We start from the raw sequence: 21,122 nt of genomic DNA, 5'->3' as shown, positions 1-21,122 counted from the left end.
TTTTTTTTTTTTTTTGGCCATTTGAAACAATCTGACAGGGTGATATATAACTTAAAGGATGTTTTAATTTACATTTTTTAAAAATTATTCATTTGGAACATTTTTTTCTATATTTGTCAATAGCTTCCCTTTCTTCTTGTTTCTCCCCTTTGATTATTTATTTGTTCTTGCTTTTCACTACTTGAGCTTCTGTAGGAAATGGTTATAGGAGTAGGAGAAGCAATAAAAAGAGCTAAATACAGAAAAGGAAACCATGTAGGTAAGTTAGAGAGATTTGGACTAGTATAGTAGTTCAAATTTGGGAGGGAAAAATCTGGCAAAATTTAGAAGTAACCGAGGAAAATTTGGAGAAGAATATCTAGGTCAAGATATTGGGCCATATTCTATTTCTGGATTAAAAGAGAAGCAGGATCAAGGACAAATAAGGAGACTCAAGGAGGATCAGTGAGTAGAATCTGAAGAGAAACATAGAAGGTGATTGAGCAAGAGGCACAAAACTAAGTAAGAAGTGGAACAATTAAGAGAGGTAAGCAAACTATCCAGTGAATTGTCAGTACCTCAGTCATTAAGTATTTATTAAGCACCTACCATATGCTGAAAGCATGTTAAGTGCTGGGAACTGGATGGAACAGAATGGTAACATGAAGTTAGTAGTAGCCTGAAGAAGAAGCCTATGGCCATGGCTATGGTGGTGTTGAGACAAAGTAATCTGAGTTATTGAAGTGGTGATGATTATCTAAAAAGTTTGAACCTGTTGCTTAGGGTTAAGGTATAAACATTACAAGTAGTTTAAAGAATTAAGGCTGAAAATATCAATAAAGAACAAGGGAAATTGTGCAATCACTTGCATTTGCATGTGTATTTGATATTTCAATGTCAGTCCAGTGCACTTATAATCTATGCCCCAAGTTGTAGGTTGATCTCCCTAACTTCTTGTGAAGGTGACAGGTTGTAAGGAAAAATATTGATTCATGGGAAAATTATGAAATAACTCATTAATTTGATAGTAAACATGTCATGCTAACCATATTTTGCTTTTTGATCATATTATTAAACAAGTATATGAGGGAAATACCATGGAACAGTTTACTTAGATTTGCACAAAGCTCTGGATAAATTATCTAGCTTGATTCTTGTGAAAAAATATGAAGAGATATGGATAATACAATCAGATGGATTTAGAACTAGTTGGTTGTTCAGGCTTTTAGAGGATTTTAAAATGTTTAGAATGTTATGGATTAAGGCTTAAATGTCAGTGTGGCAGGAGGTCTCCAGAAGATTGCTTCAATGTTCTGGTCTTGTCCCTATGCTGTAAATATCAATATCTGATATCACTGAGTTGATAAATAGATAATATGCTTATTTAATATGCAGATGATAGAAATTTGCAAGGTATAATTAGTAAAGCAAACCTGAAAAATCCAGCCTGCTACTTGTTTTTGTATGGCCTATAAGCTAACAATGAATTTTACACTTTAAAATAAATTTACAATCTTTAATTAAAATAATTAATTTTAAGATGTAAAAAACATACTTTTCTTAAAGAATTCTTTTTTGTGGAAGAGAAATTGCATTTATTTCATTTGACTCTAGACAGCAGAATTGGGAAAGGACGCAGAAGTTTAAAGGGAGTATTAAAGTTTAATGTCAGGTAAAAACTTCCCAATGATAAAATTCAAATGTAGTACTGAGGGTTTCTCCCCTTTCAAGTTCTCCAAGAAAAGGCTAGATGATCAGCTATGTTATAATGGCTGTTCACTTACGAATTAAATTAGATTGTCACTGAGGTCTGTTCTAACTCTCAAACTTTCTATACACTATGGATATTAAAATTTTTATGGGCTAAAAGGAATTTCTTTGTTACCTGTTTCCTCACTAATTCTGACTCATTGATTTTGTTTGTACAAGTTTCCCATTTTATGTAATTAAAACTGTTCATTTTATCTCCAACCTTCTCTTATCCAAAGAACTTCTCTATTCTATTCTCTATCCAAAGGTATCCCTTTCCTTCTTTAAAATATGACCATTTTTGGTGTAAAATTACCTTTTACATCTAAGTCTTACATGATCCTAGGAAAGTCATTTAGCCCCACTTGCCTGTTTCCTTGTCTGTAAAATGAGCTAGAGAAATAAACAGCAAATCACTCCAATATCTCTGCCAAGAAAACCCCAAGTTGGGTCACAAAGAGTTGGATATGACTGACTAGCAATAATTTACAGTCATTTGGAGGTTTTTATTGAGTTTAGATAATAGGGAATATTGGCCTAAAACTAATTTCTGCCAGACTATTTTCTAGTATTCCCAGAAATTTTTGTCAGATGAGACAATAATTATGGAGGTTGGGGCAGGCATTAATTACTTGATTTATTGAACACTATACTTCTTAGTATGCTCATTTACTTTTGGGTCTTGTGAATCTAATTTATTTCACAGATTTTGGTGCTGACATTAAATGGGTGTTTTGTATTTTTACTTTGAACTCTAGCTCTATTATACTGAGCAGTATTTTTTTGTAATTATTTTCCTAAATACATAGTTTTCAGAGATTTTGGTGATATCTTTCCTTGACTTTTTTTGGGTCAGTTGATAATAATTGTGATTTTTGACTTGGGTTTAATATTTTCGTTTCATTCATAGAGACACCGTAAGATTATTCCATTCTATTCCCCCCCCCCCCCGAGATTCCACTACTTGGGTCAGTTTTCTGTCTTCTGTTCTAAATTATTTATTCTCTACATATTTTATGCCTTCCAGATATCTTATTTCAATTCCAATTTCATTTTTTATTTCTTTTAGCCATTATTTGAGCTTTCTTCATAGTTAATATTTTCTCATTGTTTAAAATATTTTCTTTAATTTTTAGTTTGGAACTTTTTGCCAAGGCCAGCTTATCTCCTTCCTTCCCTTTTCAAAGGGCTGGCCAGGTCCACTTTGGTCTTGCTCTTAAATTCTGGGGTTCCTGTAGCTACCTTCCAATTCTTGATTTATCTGCAGATAGATGTTGACAGCTTTCATTAACAGCAGTCAAAGGTCTGAATTCAGGTTTCTGGCCTCTTTTTTGCATTCTAGGTCAGAACTCTATTTCAGGCTTCTGATCTATTTAGCTGAAGGCTAGTCAGTCACCCCTCTTCCAATGTCTTAAAGCTCTGGGCTTGATGAAAGAATTTGTGATTTGTTTCTTTTTGGATTTCTTGACCACTACAGTATCCAACTAGTGGACTTTTTAGATCTTTGCTAAAATATATATAGGAAAGCTAAATTCATTTATAACTTTTCATATTACCACTTTAACTGGATTTCATCACCTTTCACATGTCATATAACTTACTATCCAAAAAATTCTAAAGAAAAGTATTTTAAATTTAATCATCATGTCTGAGTAAACAAATGCAGATATGCTCAACAATGGGAATTTTACATACCAGAAATGACTTAATTGTTAATGAAATCCATTTTAATGCCAAGATTATTTTTTAGGAGGCTCAAGAATCTAAAGCTCTATTTTATGTCTTAAACAACTTTTGGGAAACAGGAAATGGGAGACAGAGACATACGCCCTTGCACATAGGGGTACTAAATAAATGTTTGTTGAAATTAATTAAAAGGCAAGGATCCTCTTTCAACATGTATACTTACTCTCATGCCATGCCATGTTAACTCAGTATTATAGTACTAATCAAAGATGAATATAGGATTGAGAACTAGAAAGATCACAGAATCATGGGAGGGGATTTTAGTTGTCATCTAGGCCAACTTCTTCATTTTATAGATGAGGAAACTTAAGCCCAGAGACAATGACTTGTTCAAGACCATATAAGAAGCAGCAAAGGTGGAATTTGAAACTCAATCTTCTGATTCAAAGGCCAGTGCTGTTTTCACTACTGTGCTATCTATTAAGAACAATATAAAACTACTTGATGAACGAATTAATAAATTAAACAAATGAAACCCCTGCACCCTGAACTGGGAAGTATAGTGCTAAAATGAATGGCATAATTTATCATCTATTATTCAATTTTAAAAGGTACATTCAATAAAATGGGGAAAAGGTTGGTTGTGAGGCAAGAACTATGCAAAGCTTTAAAGATTTTAGAAATTCAAGTTATTATCATCTGAACTGGGCTTTGATCAGTTCTAGCGATCTGAGGGAGTTCCCATTGACTTCTGAGACTTATCAACACTAAAAAATTATGCCACAGAATTGCACAGAAAGCAATGTAATCTGGGCCTTTCAAAGTTATCACATTTGGGTAATTTTTTGGGCATGATAAGAAAGCTGCAAACTTTGTAAATATTACATTCAAAAAACTAGGAAAGGACAAATATCATACTATGTGTACACACACACACACACACACACACACCTTAATGTAGTGATCTTTGGAACCAGTGATGATCAAATCCTGTCCATTAGAAATCTGATCTACAGTAAGGCACATAACTGGGCCCAGATGACCAATTAACTTTCCTGTTGACTGAAACCTGAAAAAAAAAAGAGACAAAGAAAAAAAGGTAATTTGGGTATATTTCAGGACCTCAAAGTTAGGAAGAACTTCAGAGATGATCTTGTTTATTTAAATAAAAACTTCTACACATATTAATGTGTGTAGGCATTTTAAGTGACACAATAAAATGAATAAATATATATATATTTCAATTCCGTAAATAATTTTAAAACTCTTGGACTCAGTTTCTTCAGCAGTAAAATAAAGGAGCTGAAGTAAATAATATTTTAATGTTACATGTTAGCTATTACTAAATCCTATTGTCTTAGAACTTAGGTTTTGGTAAAAATAAACTTAAAGAGTGGACGCTTGGAAGTTTTATGTAAAAAACACCAATGTTCACAATAGCATGACATTATAGTCTAATTAGAAGGAAAATGGGACTAATAATGTTCACACTTTTAAATCTTAAACAGAATCTATTACCAATAGTTACTAATTATAAAGTAAACATGTTACCAAATGCCATGTGAAACATAAGCTTTCTCAAGAAGTTTGGGAAATGGAGTAGATCAACAAGCTAAGGATTAAAACACTAAAATAATCTGATTCTAAGTCTCACAATATAAACTCTGTAGTTCTTACTATATCCAAATGCCCTAACTTAAATAAATGCTGAGTTCCTAAAATATGATGGAAATTTTCCTGTAGATGATACATACCTGATAATACCATTTTCTATATTTTAGACTTAAGTTGAAGCAAGTACATGATATGAATGGTAACTATATAATCAATAGCATTATGGGAAAATCTTGAATACTGTGTCAGATGGAGGAAACATAGATATGCTAAGATGTAACTGCCCTAGACAAAGACTATGAAGAGACCCAAAAGATATGAAAGCAATTAGCTATTATAATAGTAAAAAACTAGTCGGGTTTTAGTCTTGACTTTGCAGTAATTAGCTGTCACTTCATCTGTAAAATGAGAGGGTAGATTAAGTAATTTTTAAGTGTTTTCTCATTCTAATCATTTATAAGATAATAAAAGACACCTAACTTTTTTGAAGGTCAAATGTCTTTAGGTCCAAGAATATTAAAAACTTTTCTTTTTACAAAAGTGGATTGGAGTACAAAGATGCCCAAGCTTAAGGATGTCATACATAATTTCCCCACTATCTTTCTATCAAAAAATTTGATGAGTCCAGAGAAGTCTATTTTGGGACATAAGATAAAATACACAAGGTATTTTAAAAGTTATTGATCATGTTAGCAAACACTCCTATCTTATTATATAGTTTCTTCATCAAACCTGTAACCTTTTCACTTCAAAATGAAAACTTTAAATGTTCTTCCTAATCTCCTACATTTCCCAAACATCTAAAGAAAACTTCCGTTTCACATAGTATAATATTCTTCTCTAAAATGTAATCTTCTCTGAGAGCAGATTTCTTGGGGGACTTCTGGCAGCAGCCTTTGTTTCAGTTCAGTAATCACAAGTACAGCCAGGAATTAAAGTCCAAATCCTTTACAGTCTCCTTTTCTGCAGCCCGGTTAGCTTTCTTAGAGGACTTCTGTAGTCTTGGTTCCAAGAGCTTGAGCGCTGGCTTCTGAATCTCCCGAACTGAATCCTGGTTGAGGCTCCTAGCTTATATATGCTCTCTTAAAGGTGTGAATCTTGTGGAACTGTAGTAAGTACTAGGTACATGTACTGAACTGAGAACTGTTAAGCACCCTCCTAAACAACCATTGTCTCTATCAATTCCACTGCACTTGTTTCAAGTTCTAGCCCATAACAAATTAGACTAATGTCATGCTACCATGAATATCGTTATTTTTAATATAAAACTCCAGATGTTCACTCTTTTGAATGAATTCCTGAAGACACAAGAGAAATAATTCTTATAAGAAGGAAAAGGGAAAGTTGTATAAATAAAGCAGAATAGATACACAAGAACCTCATCAACCCACTTAGATTTTTACAAATATATACTTAGTATAGCAGCAAAATCAGGTTACAGAATATGTATACAAAATTAAGAAATAGATTTAAAAAGATGATCAAGAGGGCAGGAATAGGTGCTAACAGCTATAATGAAGACCTCAATCTCTGTCCCATTTGGAGGCTATGTATTACAATAAACTCTGGGTGTTTCTGAATTACCTGTAAAACTAAAGGTGTTAGAAAGAATGAGAAAAGAAAACCATTTGTGGAACATAATGAAGTTCTCCAGAGTTTAATTACCAAGTAGATTTTCATTGTGATACTGATTTGTGCTCTGCTCTGCTGCATATGTCCCCGAGAAAGGCTGGTACATCTATTGTGCTATAAAATGGCTAGGTGGTGATAATAATTCTACCAGAAATGACAAAACAAACCACAAATTCAAAACAAATGACAGTCCAATCACTGTCAATGCCATCTCAATTATCCTCTATCTCTTAAATGGGCCTTTGTTAGTGGATTTGGACCACAGCCCTTCGTAGTTGCAAAACACCCAGCAACATTTGTTATCAAAAGACCTTGGTTAGAATCTGAGCTCAGCTGCTGCTTGGCTCCCTCAGCTTCAGTTTCCTTTGCTGCAGCAGCAGGGTGTTAATATTAGTAAATACTAACACAAGTTTGTTGTGAGAAGCAAATGAGATAATGTGGCACTTGCAGCTTTAAGTACAACACACACAAAAGCTGTTACATTTTTAATGACTCACCTCTTCAGGTCCCACATTCTCACTGCATTTCCAGAAGCTGCATAAAGAAAAGTGCCATTTGGGTTGAGTGCAATCTGATTGATCTGATTCTCTCCGGAAGGAATAGTTACTGTTCGGTTAGTACTTGTAGAGCATGCATCACCAGGCATAACTTGACCTGAAGAACTTAAGAGAAATGAAGAAAATTATATTTCTTTTTATGACTTTATTGTAGGACTTCTGAATCAGTGTATCAAGAAGTATCTCAAGTTTCTAACTTAATGCTTTGGGCTCTGGGGCTTTAGTCACTAAGCAAATGTAATCAATGACTAATATTTTGAAAATACTATGTTATTTATTATTCCTTCACGTTTCTGTATTATGATAGTTATATATAGTCTGGTTCTAAATTATTAAAAAATAATACTGATGTTAGAGAGGGGGGGGAGATTATTTTCTTTTACTTACGTCAATGTTCTAATACACTTTGCAGAGTCTCTAATATCCCAAACTTTAATATAAGATGTTGAAATAGTGAAGACCAAACTGGTATAATTACAATATTTCACAGACACGACATTATTAGGATGACCACCTAGTGACATTATTTCTTGCCCAGTTACAAGATTCCATACTTTACAGGTACGATCTTTAAAAAAAAGAAAAAAGAAAAGGCACATAATAAATATATAAACATATTCATGTCTGAAGGTTTAAGTAACACAATGAAATAAATATTTAATTTAAACTAATATACCAGATAGGAGTAAGGGTACATGCCTATAACTTCTGTTAATGGGGATTATAAAGTTGATAGAGGTTTGATATTAGGATATCTGAGCAGCAAAGTGCTAAGTGAATCAAATGTTCACACTAAGTCTGGCTCCAATATGATGAGCCACTCAGAATTGGGGACACCAATTTGTTAAAGTACAGGTGAACCAGCCCAGGTTAGAAATGGAGTGGGCAAAAGTTCCAGTACTTAATATCATGGGATCAGGAGTGGTTGGTGCATTTCCAGCCTGGCTGAGATACAGAGACCCATCTTAAACTAATCACAAAAAAAAAAAAAACAAAAACAAAATCACAACCTAAATGGTATACTATGACAACAGAGAATCCATCTTTTCACAACCTGTTCTTCTCTTCACTAATGTCAAATAATAATCCCAATTCTCTAGCCCAAATCTCAAATTAAGTCTACATAAACCTGGTTAATGGAAAGGTTTTGTTTTGTTTTGTTTTTAATCTGTAAACCTAATGAGAAAGGTATAACAGATAAGTATCTTATTCCAATAGAATCCTGGACATGTGTATCAAACTACATTATCCAGTGATCTTGATGAGGAGAAACTGGGGCTCTAAGCCGAGATGGATCAGCTCTTCTCCTTGTGGTCTGATTATCTCTCTCTCCTTCTCCAAAGTAGCCTAAGGGCAGGTCTGGTAGGGAATAAATTCGCTATCAATGCTGTACTTAAAACAAAGTCTTTATTGATAGTAAAGGGATAGACAGGCATTGGCTTCCACAAAGGCCAAACTGCTTGGCAAGGGGACGCCAGTTGGCCGGCACAAGGCAGGTATAAACCGAGTGCAAGGTTTACATTTTTAGAACTTCATTTTATATATAAACAGGGTCAAAACAACATTTGCACAGTGATGTTATCCAAGAGGTTCTGGAGATATTTGCAAATAAGACAGGAATTTCTCTTAAACATTTGTGTCTCAAGTTATCTCCTTTTAACCTATCCCAAGACAAGAATTTTCCTGTTAATTATTTTTATCTTGGGCTATCTCTTTTTGACCTTATCAATCTCAAGAGCAAACCAATAATGCTTAAGCATGTATGACAAAACTTTCAAAAATTACTTTGAGTTGTACCTGCAGTCTTATTATTGAACTCAGAGACAATGATTTTTTTTCCATTTATTTGAAAATGACTGACCTTAATTCCAAGAGAAAATACAGGTTTCAGACAGGGAAGACCATTCATTTGGGCTCCAAAAATGTGTAAAAATAAATTACACAGAATATTTTACATAATTTGCTTATTTCCATACATTGTACATTGTACAATGATAAATGCTAAAATTGTTGTCTCCTAAAATCTTGCTAAATAATTGTATTTTAAATATTTAATGTCAGGCTTTCTTCTGTCAGTATTTTCCCCTAAACTCACAAGGTAAATGAAAGTGGCTCAGAACCCCTTACTTGCCTTCTAGATTAGGCAGGGTAATCAGTCCCTGGTCGGTATCATTTTCAATCAGGGAAGCACACTTCTTTCAATTACAGTCTTTGGGGTTGCTGGTAGGGTCACAGATTTGTGAGGCTGATGTCATTGAGGCTACATCATTTCATAGGTGAGAAAACTGAGGTCTAGATGGTTTAAATAACTTTTGCAAGGTCACGCAGTTAATAATTGAAAGAGCCAGGTTAAACTCAGGTCTTAAGATTCCAAATGTTGTGTCCTTCCCATTACAACACACCGCCTCCAAGACTACTCTGCCAAAGTAAGCCCCATCTGCTTTGCTCTGTTGTGACCTTAATTTCTGACTACCAGCTTACATTTGAGAAAGAATGAGTTTATGATTTCTGGCTTTGACCTGTGGTTGTCCTCCTGGATTTGCTACAACCTGATGTGTCACCTCCTGATCTGAAGTTTGTTTTCTTGCACCAGTTTCCACTTGCAGCTCTGATTTAATTTTGAAAGCTCTAGATTATCTGTCTGCATATATAAAAGTTGGATAAGCCTCTTCTGGATTAAGGGATTTTAAATTTCTTCCTTAGACCAGGTTATCTGGTAGTATAGAAAATAAATTTTAAAAAATAGTTATAACTGAATGTGTGTATTTTTAAACATCACACACAGAGTCATAGAAGAAAACTTGTTTATTATGTTTGAATAACCACTCATTATGACTGTAAAGTCAATTTCATTTGAAATCATTCCTGCATTAGAGTCCTCTCTTATTTCCTCTATAACTCGAGATTCATGGACATTAGAGACTATTCCATTGTGTGGAAGTGACCTTGGACCTTGAAAAAAATGCTAATGGAACAAGTATCTTGACAGAACCTATAAAATTGGAACAACTGTGAATATGGGCTCAATGACAGACCACATAACATCCAAAAACCAGCCTAGTTAAGTTATCAGAGATTAAATATGATGTGGAAGACTTTTGTTGATGCTAATTCATGGTTACTAATTACTAAGATGCAGTGCAGTTTTATAAGCATCAGCAGAAGAAAAACACCACCAATGAAATAAAGGACATTTGGGGTAAATATAAAATTGTTACATCTATTATTATTCTTATTCAGTTCAGAGAGCCACACTGCAACTTTAATAATTTATTGCTGGCTCAATGTTTGCTCTTCAGTGTATCATTTATACAATGGAATGTGTTTCTTATTTATACCTCTTCCACATCCTCTCCCTCTCCCCACCTCTTGTTATCTCTCTCCATCCCATTCTCCTCCCTCTTTCTTTCTCTCACATCTTTCCCCTCTCTTCACTTCTCACACACACACACACACACACACACACACACACACACACACACACACACACTCTGAAGTGTGAACTAGTTTATCTCTAAGATTCTTCCCATATCTAAGATTCTATGAATCTAGGACTTCATTAAGTTTATGGTAATATTTTAACTATACCTTTTGATCCAGTGAATAAAAGATCATCAGTAGAATCTATGCATAGCACAGCTTTTGTATGCCCTTCAGCAATGTGACTGCATTGAAGTGGAGAAGATTTGATACTTTTTGAAGCAGGAAATGGATTTATTATTCCCCTGAGAAAAAAGAGGGATATAGTTGCAAATAACTATTATATGTTGTTATATCTTAATTCATTTTTAATCTTTGACTTTCAGAAGTCTTAAGTAAATGCATCAATGCTACACTCCTGCTTCTGTTATTTGAATGAAGAGGTACACAGACCACATATCAAAGAGATAAGGAAATGTAAACACTGGAATTGTGCTATAAATAAAACATATTACATACAAATCAGATTTAAGAACAAAGACAGGGAAGATCTATACCAGGAGGAATTTAAATATTTTTTAAAAATAACCTTGTGGGGGAATACAAACTCAGTACTGGCCAATAACATGATGAAGCTAAAAAAAAAAAAAAAAGCTAAAATAATATTAATTTACAATAATAAAAGCAAAGATCACAAGATGATAAACATAATAATCCCATAATAATCTACTTTGTTCATATTGTATTTGACGATCATATCGTACTAGCTTTGGGTGTTACAATCTGAGATGAATGTTGATAAAGGTGATAGGTGAGGAATTGGAAGGGCAGGGTCTAGAAATCATAATACTTGAGAAAGGAACGAGGGATATTTATCTTAAGAGAAGAGAAGACTTAGGAAATACCGATAGATATTTTCAAATACATGAAGGAATATCTTATCAATTAGGAAGTACATTATTTTAACTCAAACAGCAAAACTAAACCCAGGTATGGAAGTTTTAGATGGGTAGATATTGTCTAATAAGAAAATGTTTTTAAAGAACTTAATTTCTCTTTCCTACAAGTATCTAAGCAAAGACTACATGACCTCCTTGACCAGGAGACTACAATAAAAGAGACACCTTCAACAATTGAGAGGTTTCAACTTTAGAACTAGAAAGAAGCCTTAGAGATAATTTAGATTGGAGGTAGTTGACTTTTTTTTTAATGCCACGGGATCCATTTTTGGCAGTTTATAGAAACCTAGGATCCCTTTCTCAGAATAATGTATACAAATTCATAAAATAAAACATATAAGATTATGAATATAACTAAATATATTGAAATACAACTATCAAAGTATAAAAATGTCATGGATTTGAGGTTGTAAAACCCTGATCTAGACTAATCCTTCATCTTGCAGATGAAGAAACTAAAGTAAAGTGACTTGCTAAGCTCAAACAAGTAATAAATATCAGAGAAATCTTGAAGCCAGGACTCCAAAACCAGAACTTTCCCCACTATATCATGTTGTCTTTCAACAAGATTATGTCTGTTAATGTGCCTTCTATATATCTAAGATCTTATGATTCTAAATTCTTAGTACAATCCCTATAACATTCATTTTTCACTTATTCAAGTGTGTTGAGGATTGGATGAGATAATCTGAGGCAAAAGCAATAGGTGGGTGCTATAGTCATTTAGTGTCTAGAGGATGTGAACTGAAATGCTATTATTTCAATATTTCTTGTTTTTAATAACATTTCTCCAAATACTTGCCCTCCCTAATTTGGATCAATTCAGTTTACTTTTTAGAATATCAGATAGTTGAAAGTACCTTGGAAATATTTTTTTCATTCTTTTTTTTTTCATTCTTATGAATGTATTATAAAAATAAGGAGCAGTGAGCTTGAAGACTACTTGTTTTTTATTAAAAGTAAAACCATATGAATTTTTGGGAAAAATCAAATTTTGAATATTTTAAAAAGTATTATTCTATAGAAACTAAATAGAAAAAAAATAATTCTTTATTTTTTTTCGAGGACATTCATAAAATGGGAACATTTTATCTCACCTTCCTCCTACCTATATTCTAGAAGATTGGCTGGGAATCAACATTACTAAATAACAGGAAAATAAACAGAAAAAAACAGACACAGGAAAAAAGAGGGGGAAAAAGGGAAAATGAAATAGAATAATGGAAAGCACCAAAAATCAATTCTTATTATTTTAAACTAAAAACCAATAAGGAATATAATTCCATATGTTAAAATCCTATTTCCTTTTTCTTTTTCTTGCTTTGTTCTTTTTTTCTTTCTTGTTTTTTCTTTTTTTTTTTCTTTGTCCATTCATAGCATTCAAGATATCTGTTGCTCTTTAGAGAATTCTTTGGAGAATTTAAGAATTATTTAAAATTCTCAATTTAAAATATTATTAGCCACAAGTATCTCACTCAAAGCCCCTCATATTTTTACAAACTATAATTAATAAATGGATAATAATCTTTTTATATCTATGTACACAGTCTATTTTTTTTAAATATGCACACAGACAGCAAGCAAAGACTGTAAATTTTAAAAGCCACCATAACAAAACATTTTGCCCCTATTTGCCCCTAAAATGCATGCTTATAAAAGGGTAAAATACTGGCAGGAAAAAAGTAAAATTCAATGCAGTATATGGTTTAGAAGAAAGGGGAAGAAAATGGCATGCAATGAAAGTGAGACTTTATTTAGAAAACTCTTGACATTTTAGAAAATCAGTAATTCAGGTAAGAAATCAGAATTCAGGAAAGAGAGAAAGTACCTGTGTACCTCCGACAGAGAGGAATCACTGTCATCAGACCTATAACGAACAGTGGTAGTATCATGAGAAGAAAGAATACAGGTATCAGCATTGTAAAGTTTCTGAATGAACTGAACATTAATAGTATAGCTAACCCACAAAATCCAACATTTTGCTCATGATATTCTGCTTCTCTAAGCAGATAGCAATAATTTTAAAAATTGTTAATATGAATATTAGGATTTTTCAAGTTATAACTTACTAGAGAGAAGATGCAGGGAGGACAAAAAGGTTATAATATAAACTCCTTCCATTCCACAACTTTTATTTTCCTTAAAATGAAAAACTTTAAATCCAACAAAAAGAGAGACTCCAAATTGGAAGCACCATTAGGAATGATTGGTGAATTTCACCTTTAAAAGGGGCTTTAAAAATATAATTAAGATGCAGAGAAAAATCATTTTACTCAGAACCAAAGGTGGGAGAATCCCACTCTCAGGGTTCTGTGACTCATAATCATTCAAAATGGAGAATGGCCTCAATAAGCATAGGAAAAGAATGGGATGGAGGATGGGGTTTGATATAAGGTACAAGCCTGCCTGAGACAAAACTCAATGTATGGAATTGGTTTTTGTCTGACTTCCAACGCACCGGCATAATAAATGGCTCAGAAACTATTCTGACACATGGTTGTGCATTAAAAAGGAGACTTACTGAAAATAGAACAAGGATAAAAGAGTGACTGAAGGAAGGAAATATATAATGCATTTGAGGGTTGATTACAATCAATCCAATCAATTAGTAATTTTTTTATAATCAGAACTTTATGATCAAAACAAAATAATTTTCAGCTTTAAAAATATTTATAGAGTCAAATTAAGTTGGTAGCTTATAAGGCAAATTTCAATAGGAAAGGGGGGAAAAATTTCTTAGGATAGTAAAAGTTACTACTACTTATTTGGTGATCTTTAAAGATATTTAATGAAGGCACAATTGTCAAAAAGAATACTTTATTTCCCAAATATTGTCACAAATATTTGTTAACCTAAACAAAATAATAAAAGTGATAGAATTATAACCACTTTGACTTCAACTAAATTATTTCAAAAGAGAAATTTCAATTATATTCATTATACCACATTTTTGTCTGAAGTTTTAATTAATTATTAATTGACAAAAACTCCTACACAATGGAGATTGATTTTTAAATGATACTTGATGGTATCCTGCAAATTTTATGATCCACTTGAATATTGAAGAAAACAAATAACAGAAAAAGAAGCAATGAAAAAACATACATACTCTCAACATACTACAATTTAAACTTAAAACAGTTTCCAATTACTAATGAGAGCTAATATATGCATTACACCAATAGTATCAGCATTGAATTTTTTCAAGAGAAATTCAACAATTGTTTTTAAATTTATTTTTTAAATCTTAATGCTCACATTGTCAGCATATTAAAAAAACAAAAAACAAAAACAAAAACAAAACAAAAACAAAAACAAAAAACAAAAAAAGCCAGCGGTCCTTTCCCCAAAACCAAAATTGATGCCATTCTTTGGTAGAGATGTTCTACATGATCAAAAGAATAAAGTGCATTTAAGAAGTCATTTTAGGCTATTATGTATAATAGAAGTTAGTAGATTTGCCTCTAGCAATACAGAATATTGTGGGTAAGAGAATATCATAAGAACTGAATTGTGGGCTTAAACTTCTAGGGATCGTGAAAATACATTTATTTCCTTTGAAAGAATAAGGAAAGTCAAGCTCTTAAAGTACATAAGTACTAAGCTTCTAATAGTGAACACCATACTGAAGGAAAATAGTTTTCGCTAATTTTTAATCCTCTATTTCATTTAAGCATGTATCTATTAGAAAATAAATTTTAACTTGGGAGAAAAGATTTTTTTGGAAATTATGCTAAAGAACTTAGAATGCCATGGAAAAGTCCAGCTTTCCCCTGCGACTTACTTATCCTGCTGAACTGATGTGTTTCCCTGAGAAACAGTAAGACGACTAAAAACATTCAGTTCATTACGGGGCCGGCTTGGTGGGGAAGAAGGAGGTGAAAGACTAGCCTCTGAGGTTCCAGAATCTGAGCTACAAGAAAAAAAGAACATTAAAGATGTGTCTTTAGTTGGTTATGATTTGTTAGGAAGACTGAGTGAAACACGCCTAGCACAGCTTTTATTAGATATTTCCAGTACAAAGAAAAGGTATGGTAGCATGCCCATTTCACAAGAATTCTGAGTAATGAAAAACCTTGTTGTCTGGTATTCTTGTGCAGACCACTAGGTGGGACTACAGAGAAAATTCTGTCTGAGAAAACCATAAGTCAGTGTGAATATCTATCTTGCTTATTAAATACATGCAGAATATTTTGTCTGATTCTTGTATTTACAAGTCTTTTTTTGCTTTATTCCTAAAACACTCTGAAAGATCTGATTCCATACTATTAATTAAGCAAACAATATAACAACCTGAGGCTATGTCTCTATGTATCTTTATTTAGACAACTAAAATAGTTAAACAGCTGCTTGCCTCTCAGAAGAATGTGATAAATCAATATGATTAAAATAAATTGGGCTCAGTGTTTGTAGTTGGGCAGAATCCTTCTTACATGATATTTGCTTTTGAGAGCCACTTTGGCTCAGTGGATAGAAAGCTGCCCCTGGAAAAAGGAAGACATGGATTTAAGCTCTGCCTCTGACACACTGGCTGTGTAATCTTGGGGCAAATCACTTAACTTTTCAAGTTCTAAGAAACTCTCATTATAAATTGCGGAGAGGGTATAGACCTGCATTGGTAAAAGGGAGTTTACTTAGTTTGGAGTTCCCTATAGTAATGAAATATCAGGTCCAATTTCTATCCTAAGTTACAGATATGATAGAGATGAATGATAATAGCAACTTACTGTTTTTGTTCCTTAGTCTTTGATTTTTCTGCTCTCTCAAATGCCTTTCTTTTGGTTAAAGGTGAAGGTTCAGGTATTTTCTTTTCAGGTTGAGATGGTTGTCTAGAGCTAAGAGGACAGTAAAAATTCTGTTAAGTACTAAAATTTAAAATTTGAAATATAATTTAATTTGCCATATTGCTATTTATGAGGCCATTTTTCAAATAAATATTTTTTTCTCCAAAGGGGGAATTACGAAATGAGCATTATATGAAAAAAGATTTTAAAAGATTTTTTAAAAAGGAATAGAAACTCAAGACAAGAAAGCCTTATAAATTATTTACATTATAACAAATACCACTAAATATATATAGTTTCATTTGAATTTAAATGTCAATAGCATATTATTTCATGTCAATGCTAAATATCCTTTACATAGTGGTAAAATTAGATTAAAACTGAATCATTAATTATGAAGAAAGAAATTGATAAGCTATAAGATATTGTTAGGTGGTTTTTTTAATGATCTCAAAATAACAAAAGTTGATTAAAAAATACAACTACACAAATAATTGTTAGTTTTATTTTATATTATGGTAAATTATGGGAATAAGAACTCTTTAAATTCAATTTAAGAACATTCATTAAACATTTGTATATGAAAATTCAACAAGCACCTACGTACTATACTTTGAAAAACACAGTTACCTCCCCCTCTGCTTTTTAATTGTTAAAAGTTTGCATTGTCTTGTTCTTATTTTTATACTGCAACAAAATCAGCCACAAAGCAGTTTATTTGGGAAAAAAAAATCTTTGCTTTATATTTATCCTTATCTAGGAAGAGAATTATTTTAAAAAGATGAAGTAAATTTAAAAAGTATATTCCATAAAATAAATGGGGGAAAATGTGACTGTCAAAGCACAGTGTATTCATTTATCTTAAAATATTAATCTACTAATTTTTCTTGTTGCAGCATGATAATTGTGGAAATATGTATAAAAGAACTGCACATGTTTAATATATATTGGATTCCTTGCTGTCTAAGGGATGAGGTGGGGAAAGGTAGGGAAAAAAATCTGAAACACAAGGTTTTGCAAGGGTGAATGTTGAAAATTGCCTATGCATATATTTTGAAAATAAAAAGCAAAATCATTCAATCAATCAATCTGATTTTCCCAAATAGAAAAGGTATAGCATAAGTGAAATTTGGTATATTTAAAATAAGTTATTTTACTTTGAACAATATGCAATTTCAGTCATTTATTGACTAAATCTTCATTACAGTATTAGATAGAATATATACAAATTAATATTTAAGAAGATTTAACTACATTGAATAAGGAGGCATATCAAAGATGATTGTTTCTTCCATGATCAATAAAACCTCTGATGAGGGCTAAATGATAAAAACTGCAAAAAAGCAAAAAAGATGATATTACCTGAATCTGGATTCCAGGTCATAGTCTTGGAGTCTTGAGGCTCCAAAAGTTTCTATTCATCTGACAAACTAACTATTGAAACATTCACTCTACTCTTTTCAGCAAATTTTATCGTGAAAGCATTGAAATGTTCAGTTTTGTCAATAAGAAATTTCTAACAGCAACTGCAGTTATTTATGCCATTTCAAGCACATGCAAGAAATATCTGCCATCATTAAAATAAAATCTAAACTGAAGAGATCACAAACATTTGAAGAAAATAAAGATTAGAGTAAGAGAACAGATATTTTTGAGGGGGGGGGTAGAAAGTGTGTTAATTGCCTTATCAGCAACTTTCAAACCTGATGCGGTGTGTGAATATCTGTATCTATCTGTCTATAGATATGTACAGATCATTATTTTTAATATGTTTTAATACAGCCATGCTAGTGGACTCAAATTATTTGATAAATTGTGTGTGTTAGTATGAAAGATGTCAAAAGAAATATGAACTAGAAAATAGCTAATAAAATTATTAAATATGAAGATCTGTGGGGATAGGTTATATTATTTAATCCCCAAAAGAAAATAAATTTTAAGCAGAACTATCTCTCAGTTATAAATTTATATGCAATGAAAAAGTATGTGCCAAAATGGTATGTGAAAAGACTCTGAGGGGGTAGAACTGGACTATATAGTGATAAGGATGGAGACTACACCTCCAATTTCTGATGCTTCAAGGAAAATATTTTCTCATGGGAAATGCTTAAATGCAACAAATTTCATTGAGTGAAGGATTAATATAATTTTTAAAATTATGTATTTCAAAAATAACTTCAAAGAATCAGTAAATATCAATTGTGTTCGGGTTCTGAAAATGAGGGCATTTGCAATTGGTTTAATATAATTTTTTTTTGGTTTAATATAATTTAGAATTTATGTGTATGCAACTGCCCCTAAAAAAAATCCTCCAACTTTCTATCTAAAAGATCACCCCCTAAAATTTAGATGCAAAGCAACTTTAATTATGAAAAGAAAATTCACCCAGAAAGACCCCCAAATTCCACATAACCTTTTAAAGTATGAAAAAAAAAAGTTTAACACTATTTAGGAATGCATACTTATTGGTCTAAAAATTATGGATTTAAAAAAAATGTTTAAACTACATATATTTGCTACATGCATATAAAAAGCCAAAAGACAGAAAGTTAGTTCAGCTGGCCAAACTTACATGCTGCCTATCTTAGAAGGTAAGCCAGACGGGGGAATGAGCTCTTTTTCCCTAGCAGAAGTACCACTTGTCTCTGTATTCATTCCAATCTCTTGCCCTTCTGCAACAGGTGTAAGAGGGCCAGACAAGAGAGCATCTCCTGTACTAGTGTCTGAAGCTAGTTCACTGCTATCTGCATAGAGCAATTCCATTTGAGTTGTGGTCCTCCTTCGTGCCTAATACCCAAAGGGGGGAAAAAGCAGTTAGAAGCAAACTATTATTCAAAATATTAAGAAATATTTTAAACTTACATTTTCATTTTAATATATATGTATATATATATATATATATTTATAATATAAAAAAGTGTGCACTAGGATGTCCTAAGAGAAGATGACTAGCTAGAGTTGAGCTCAGAAAGTAATAAATAAAAATTCTAAATCTGCCACTTAATTAAAGAACCAAAAGTTAAAGCTTGGTTGCTTCCTCTTATAAATGACCAAATAAATTTATACTGTATTAGAATTGTTTCAAATTATAGAATTATGCTGTCTTTACAGAATTACTGTGCCTAATTCATGATAATAGCAAATTAGTTCTGCAAGTGATATACAATAGCAGTTAGTAACAGCCTGAATAATTAAACTAGTAGTAAAATAAGCTACTTTTAAGATTTCTCATGAAATCTACATATTTTATATACTAATTAATATTAAATCTATTCCAATTCCTTTAGATGCTAGATTTATGACAACTAGGATGGGTGATTTAAATATGTGGAGAAAAGGCATAAATGGGTCAGTGAAAGGTCAATAGTAAAAATTCACATTTTTCCTGTTATCTTTATTTCACCTTACCTTGTTTTTTGGCTTGATTTCACCACAAAGCTTCATGAGGTCTGAAGATAGTGAGCTATAGGCAAATAAATCATTGGAATTATGAGGTCAAAGGCATGTACATTACATTGAATTCTAGTATTCATTTGCCATGGATACTTTCTTCAAAAATTAAGCAGTTACTTAACATAGAGTTCATCAAACTACTTCATAAAAAATGAAATCAACTACTTTCTAGAAAAAGGAAATGATTGGCTACTATTGTGGCAGGCATTTTTGAATCACATGATATATATTAAGACTACAAACTTGCTATTTGTGTTTGTGTATATTCACACAAATATTTACGTATATACACACACATTTATTTATCTGCATATATAAAACATCTGTAGGTAGTCTATGCATATATGCACACATATATGTACATATGTATTTACACATACATACATAAATATGAGAGAGATAAATAAAATAAGTAACAATATTTCTTAGGGCCCCCACATAGCTTTTCCTAAAGTCCTAATAACACAGGCTCCATAAGTTTTTGGGTTGGTTTATTTTTTTGCATTAAGGCAATTGGGTTTAAGTGACTTGCCCAGGGTCACACAGCTAAGAAGTGTTAAGTGTCTGAGACCAGATTTGAACTCGGGTCCTCCTGAATTCAGGGCTGGTGCTCTATCCACTGCGCCACCTAGCTACCCCAGCTCCATAAGTTTTAAAAACAGTGGAATTATCCCTGAGATTTAACTCTCCCTGAAAACTAAGGCTTCAACACTGACATAACTTCCTGGTTAACTGAGCACAGCAGATTGGAGACCAGCCTGAAAAACTTAGAGGCATACAATTATATTCATCTGAACCAAGGCTGTATCTTTGTTGAGTATCTCCTCCATGCTAGGGTTAAATATACATCCTTTCGTCAATTATCAAATATTCTGTCAATTATCATAGATAGTATAAGTCTCATTTCATTCCAGTCTAGAAGCTGAGCTATCAGGATGACCTAGTCAGGTGTAGCCTACTATATATAGACAATAAGCTGAGCCCAGATCTGAAAAGAGAAAAACAGAAGAATGGATTTGCAGCTGAGAAACTGCACAATATTATACACTTCTCCCTGAAACAAAAGTTTGTCTTTTAAAAATATAAATGCTCTGCTGCAAAAAAAAAAAAAAAAAAAAAGGTATTAGACTGGCATATGGTGCACTGCATATTACCAATAAATAACTGAGCACCAAAAACTAGCATAAAAGCCAACATCAGAGATAGAGGTGGAGATTATTATTGGAGATTATTCACAAATGAAAAAAATCAAACATTCTTTTGTTACCTACATTAAGTAAAAGAATCCA

At 32.4% G+C, this 21,122-nt stretch overlaps 1 protein-coding gene across 9 annotated transcripts in view; it reads right to left on the bottom strand.

Annotated features, from left to right (window-relative positions):
- Window positions 1-21,122, bottom strand: part of KIF21A (kinesin family member 21A) — a 155,900-nt gene that overhangs the window by 6,331 nt on the left and 128,447 nt on the right. For 4 of the 9 annotated variants that reach the window (XM_074269472.1, XM_074269473.1, XM_074269475.1 and 1 more), the window contains 9 exons: window positions 19,789-19,843; window positions 18,953-19,167; window positions 16,324-16,431; window positions 15,381-15,509; window positions 13,425-13,463; window positions 10,806-10,942; window positions 7,605-7,785; window positions 7,158-7,322; window positions 4,366-4,483 (listed from right to left, as the gene is read on the bottom strand). In XM_074269472.1, the coding sequence (XP_074125573.1) occupies window positions 4,366-4,483; window positions 7,158-7,322; window positions 7,605-7,785; window positions 10,806-10,942; window positions 13,425-13,463; window positions 15,381-15,509; window positions 16,324-16,431; window positions 18,953-19,167; window positions 19,789-19,843 (1,147 nt within the window). The remainder of the gene's footprint in view (window positions 1-4,365; window positions 4,484-7,157; window positions 7,323-7,604; window positions 7,786-10,805; window positions 10,943-13,424; window positions 13,464-15,380; window positions 15,510-16,323; window positions 16,432-18,952; window positions 19,168-19,788; window positions 19,844-21,122) is intronic. The other 5 variants (XM_074269474.1, XM_074269480.1, XM_074269477.1 and 2 more) reach the window with 2 other exon arrangements.

Source organism: Sminthopsis crassicaudata, chromosome 5, assembly GCF_048593235.1.
Source record: "Sminthopsis crassicaudata isolate SCR6 chromosome 5, ASM4859323v1, whole genome shotgun sequence".
Lineage (NCBI taxonomy): Eukaryota > Metazoa > Chordata > Mammalia > Dasyuromorphia > Dasyuridae > Sminthopsis > Sminthopsis crassicaudata.
Note: the sequence above shows the minus strand (reverse complement) of the source record. Positions and strands in the feature narration are given on the sequence as shown.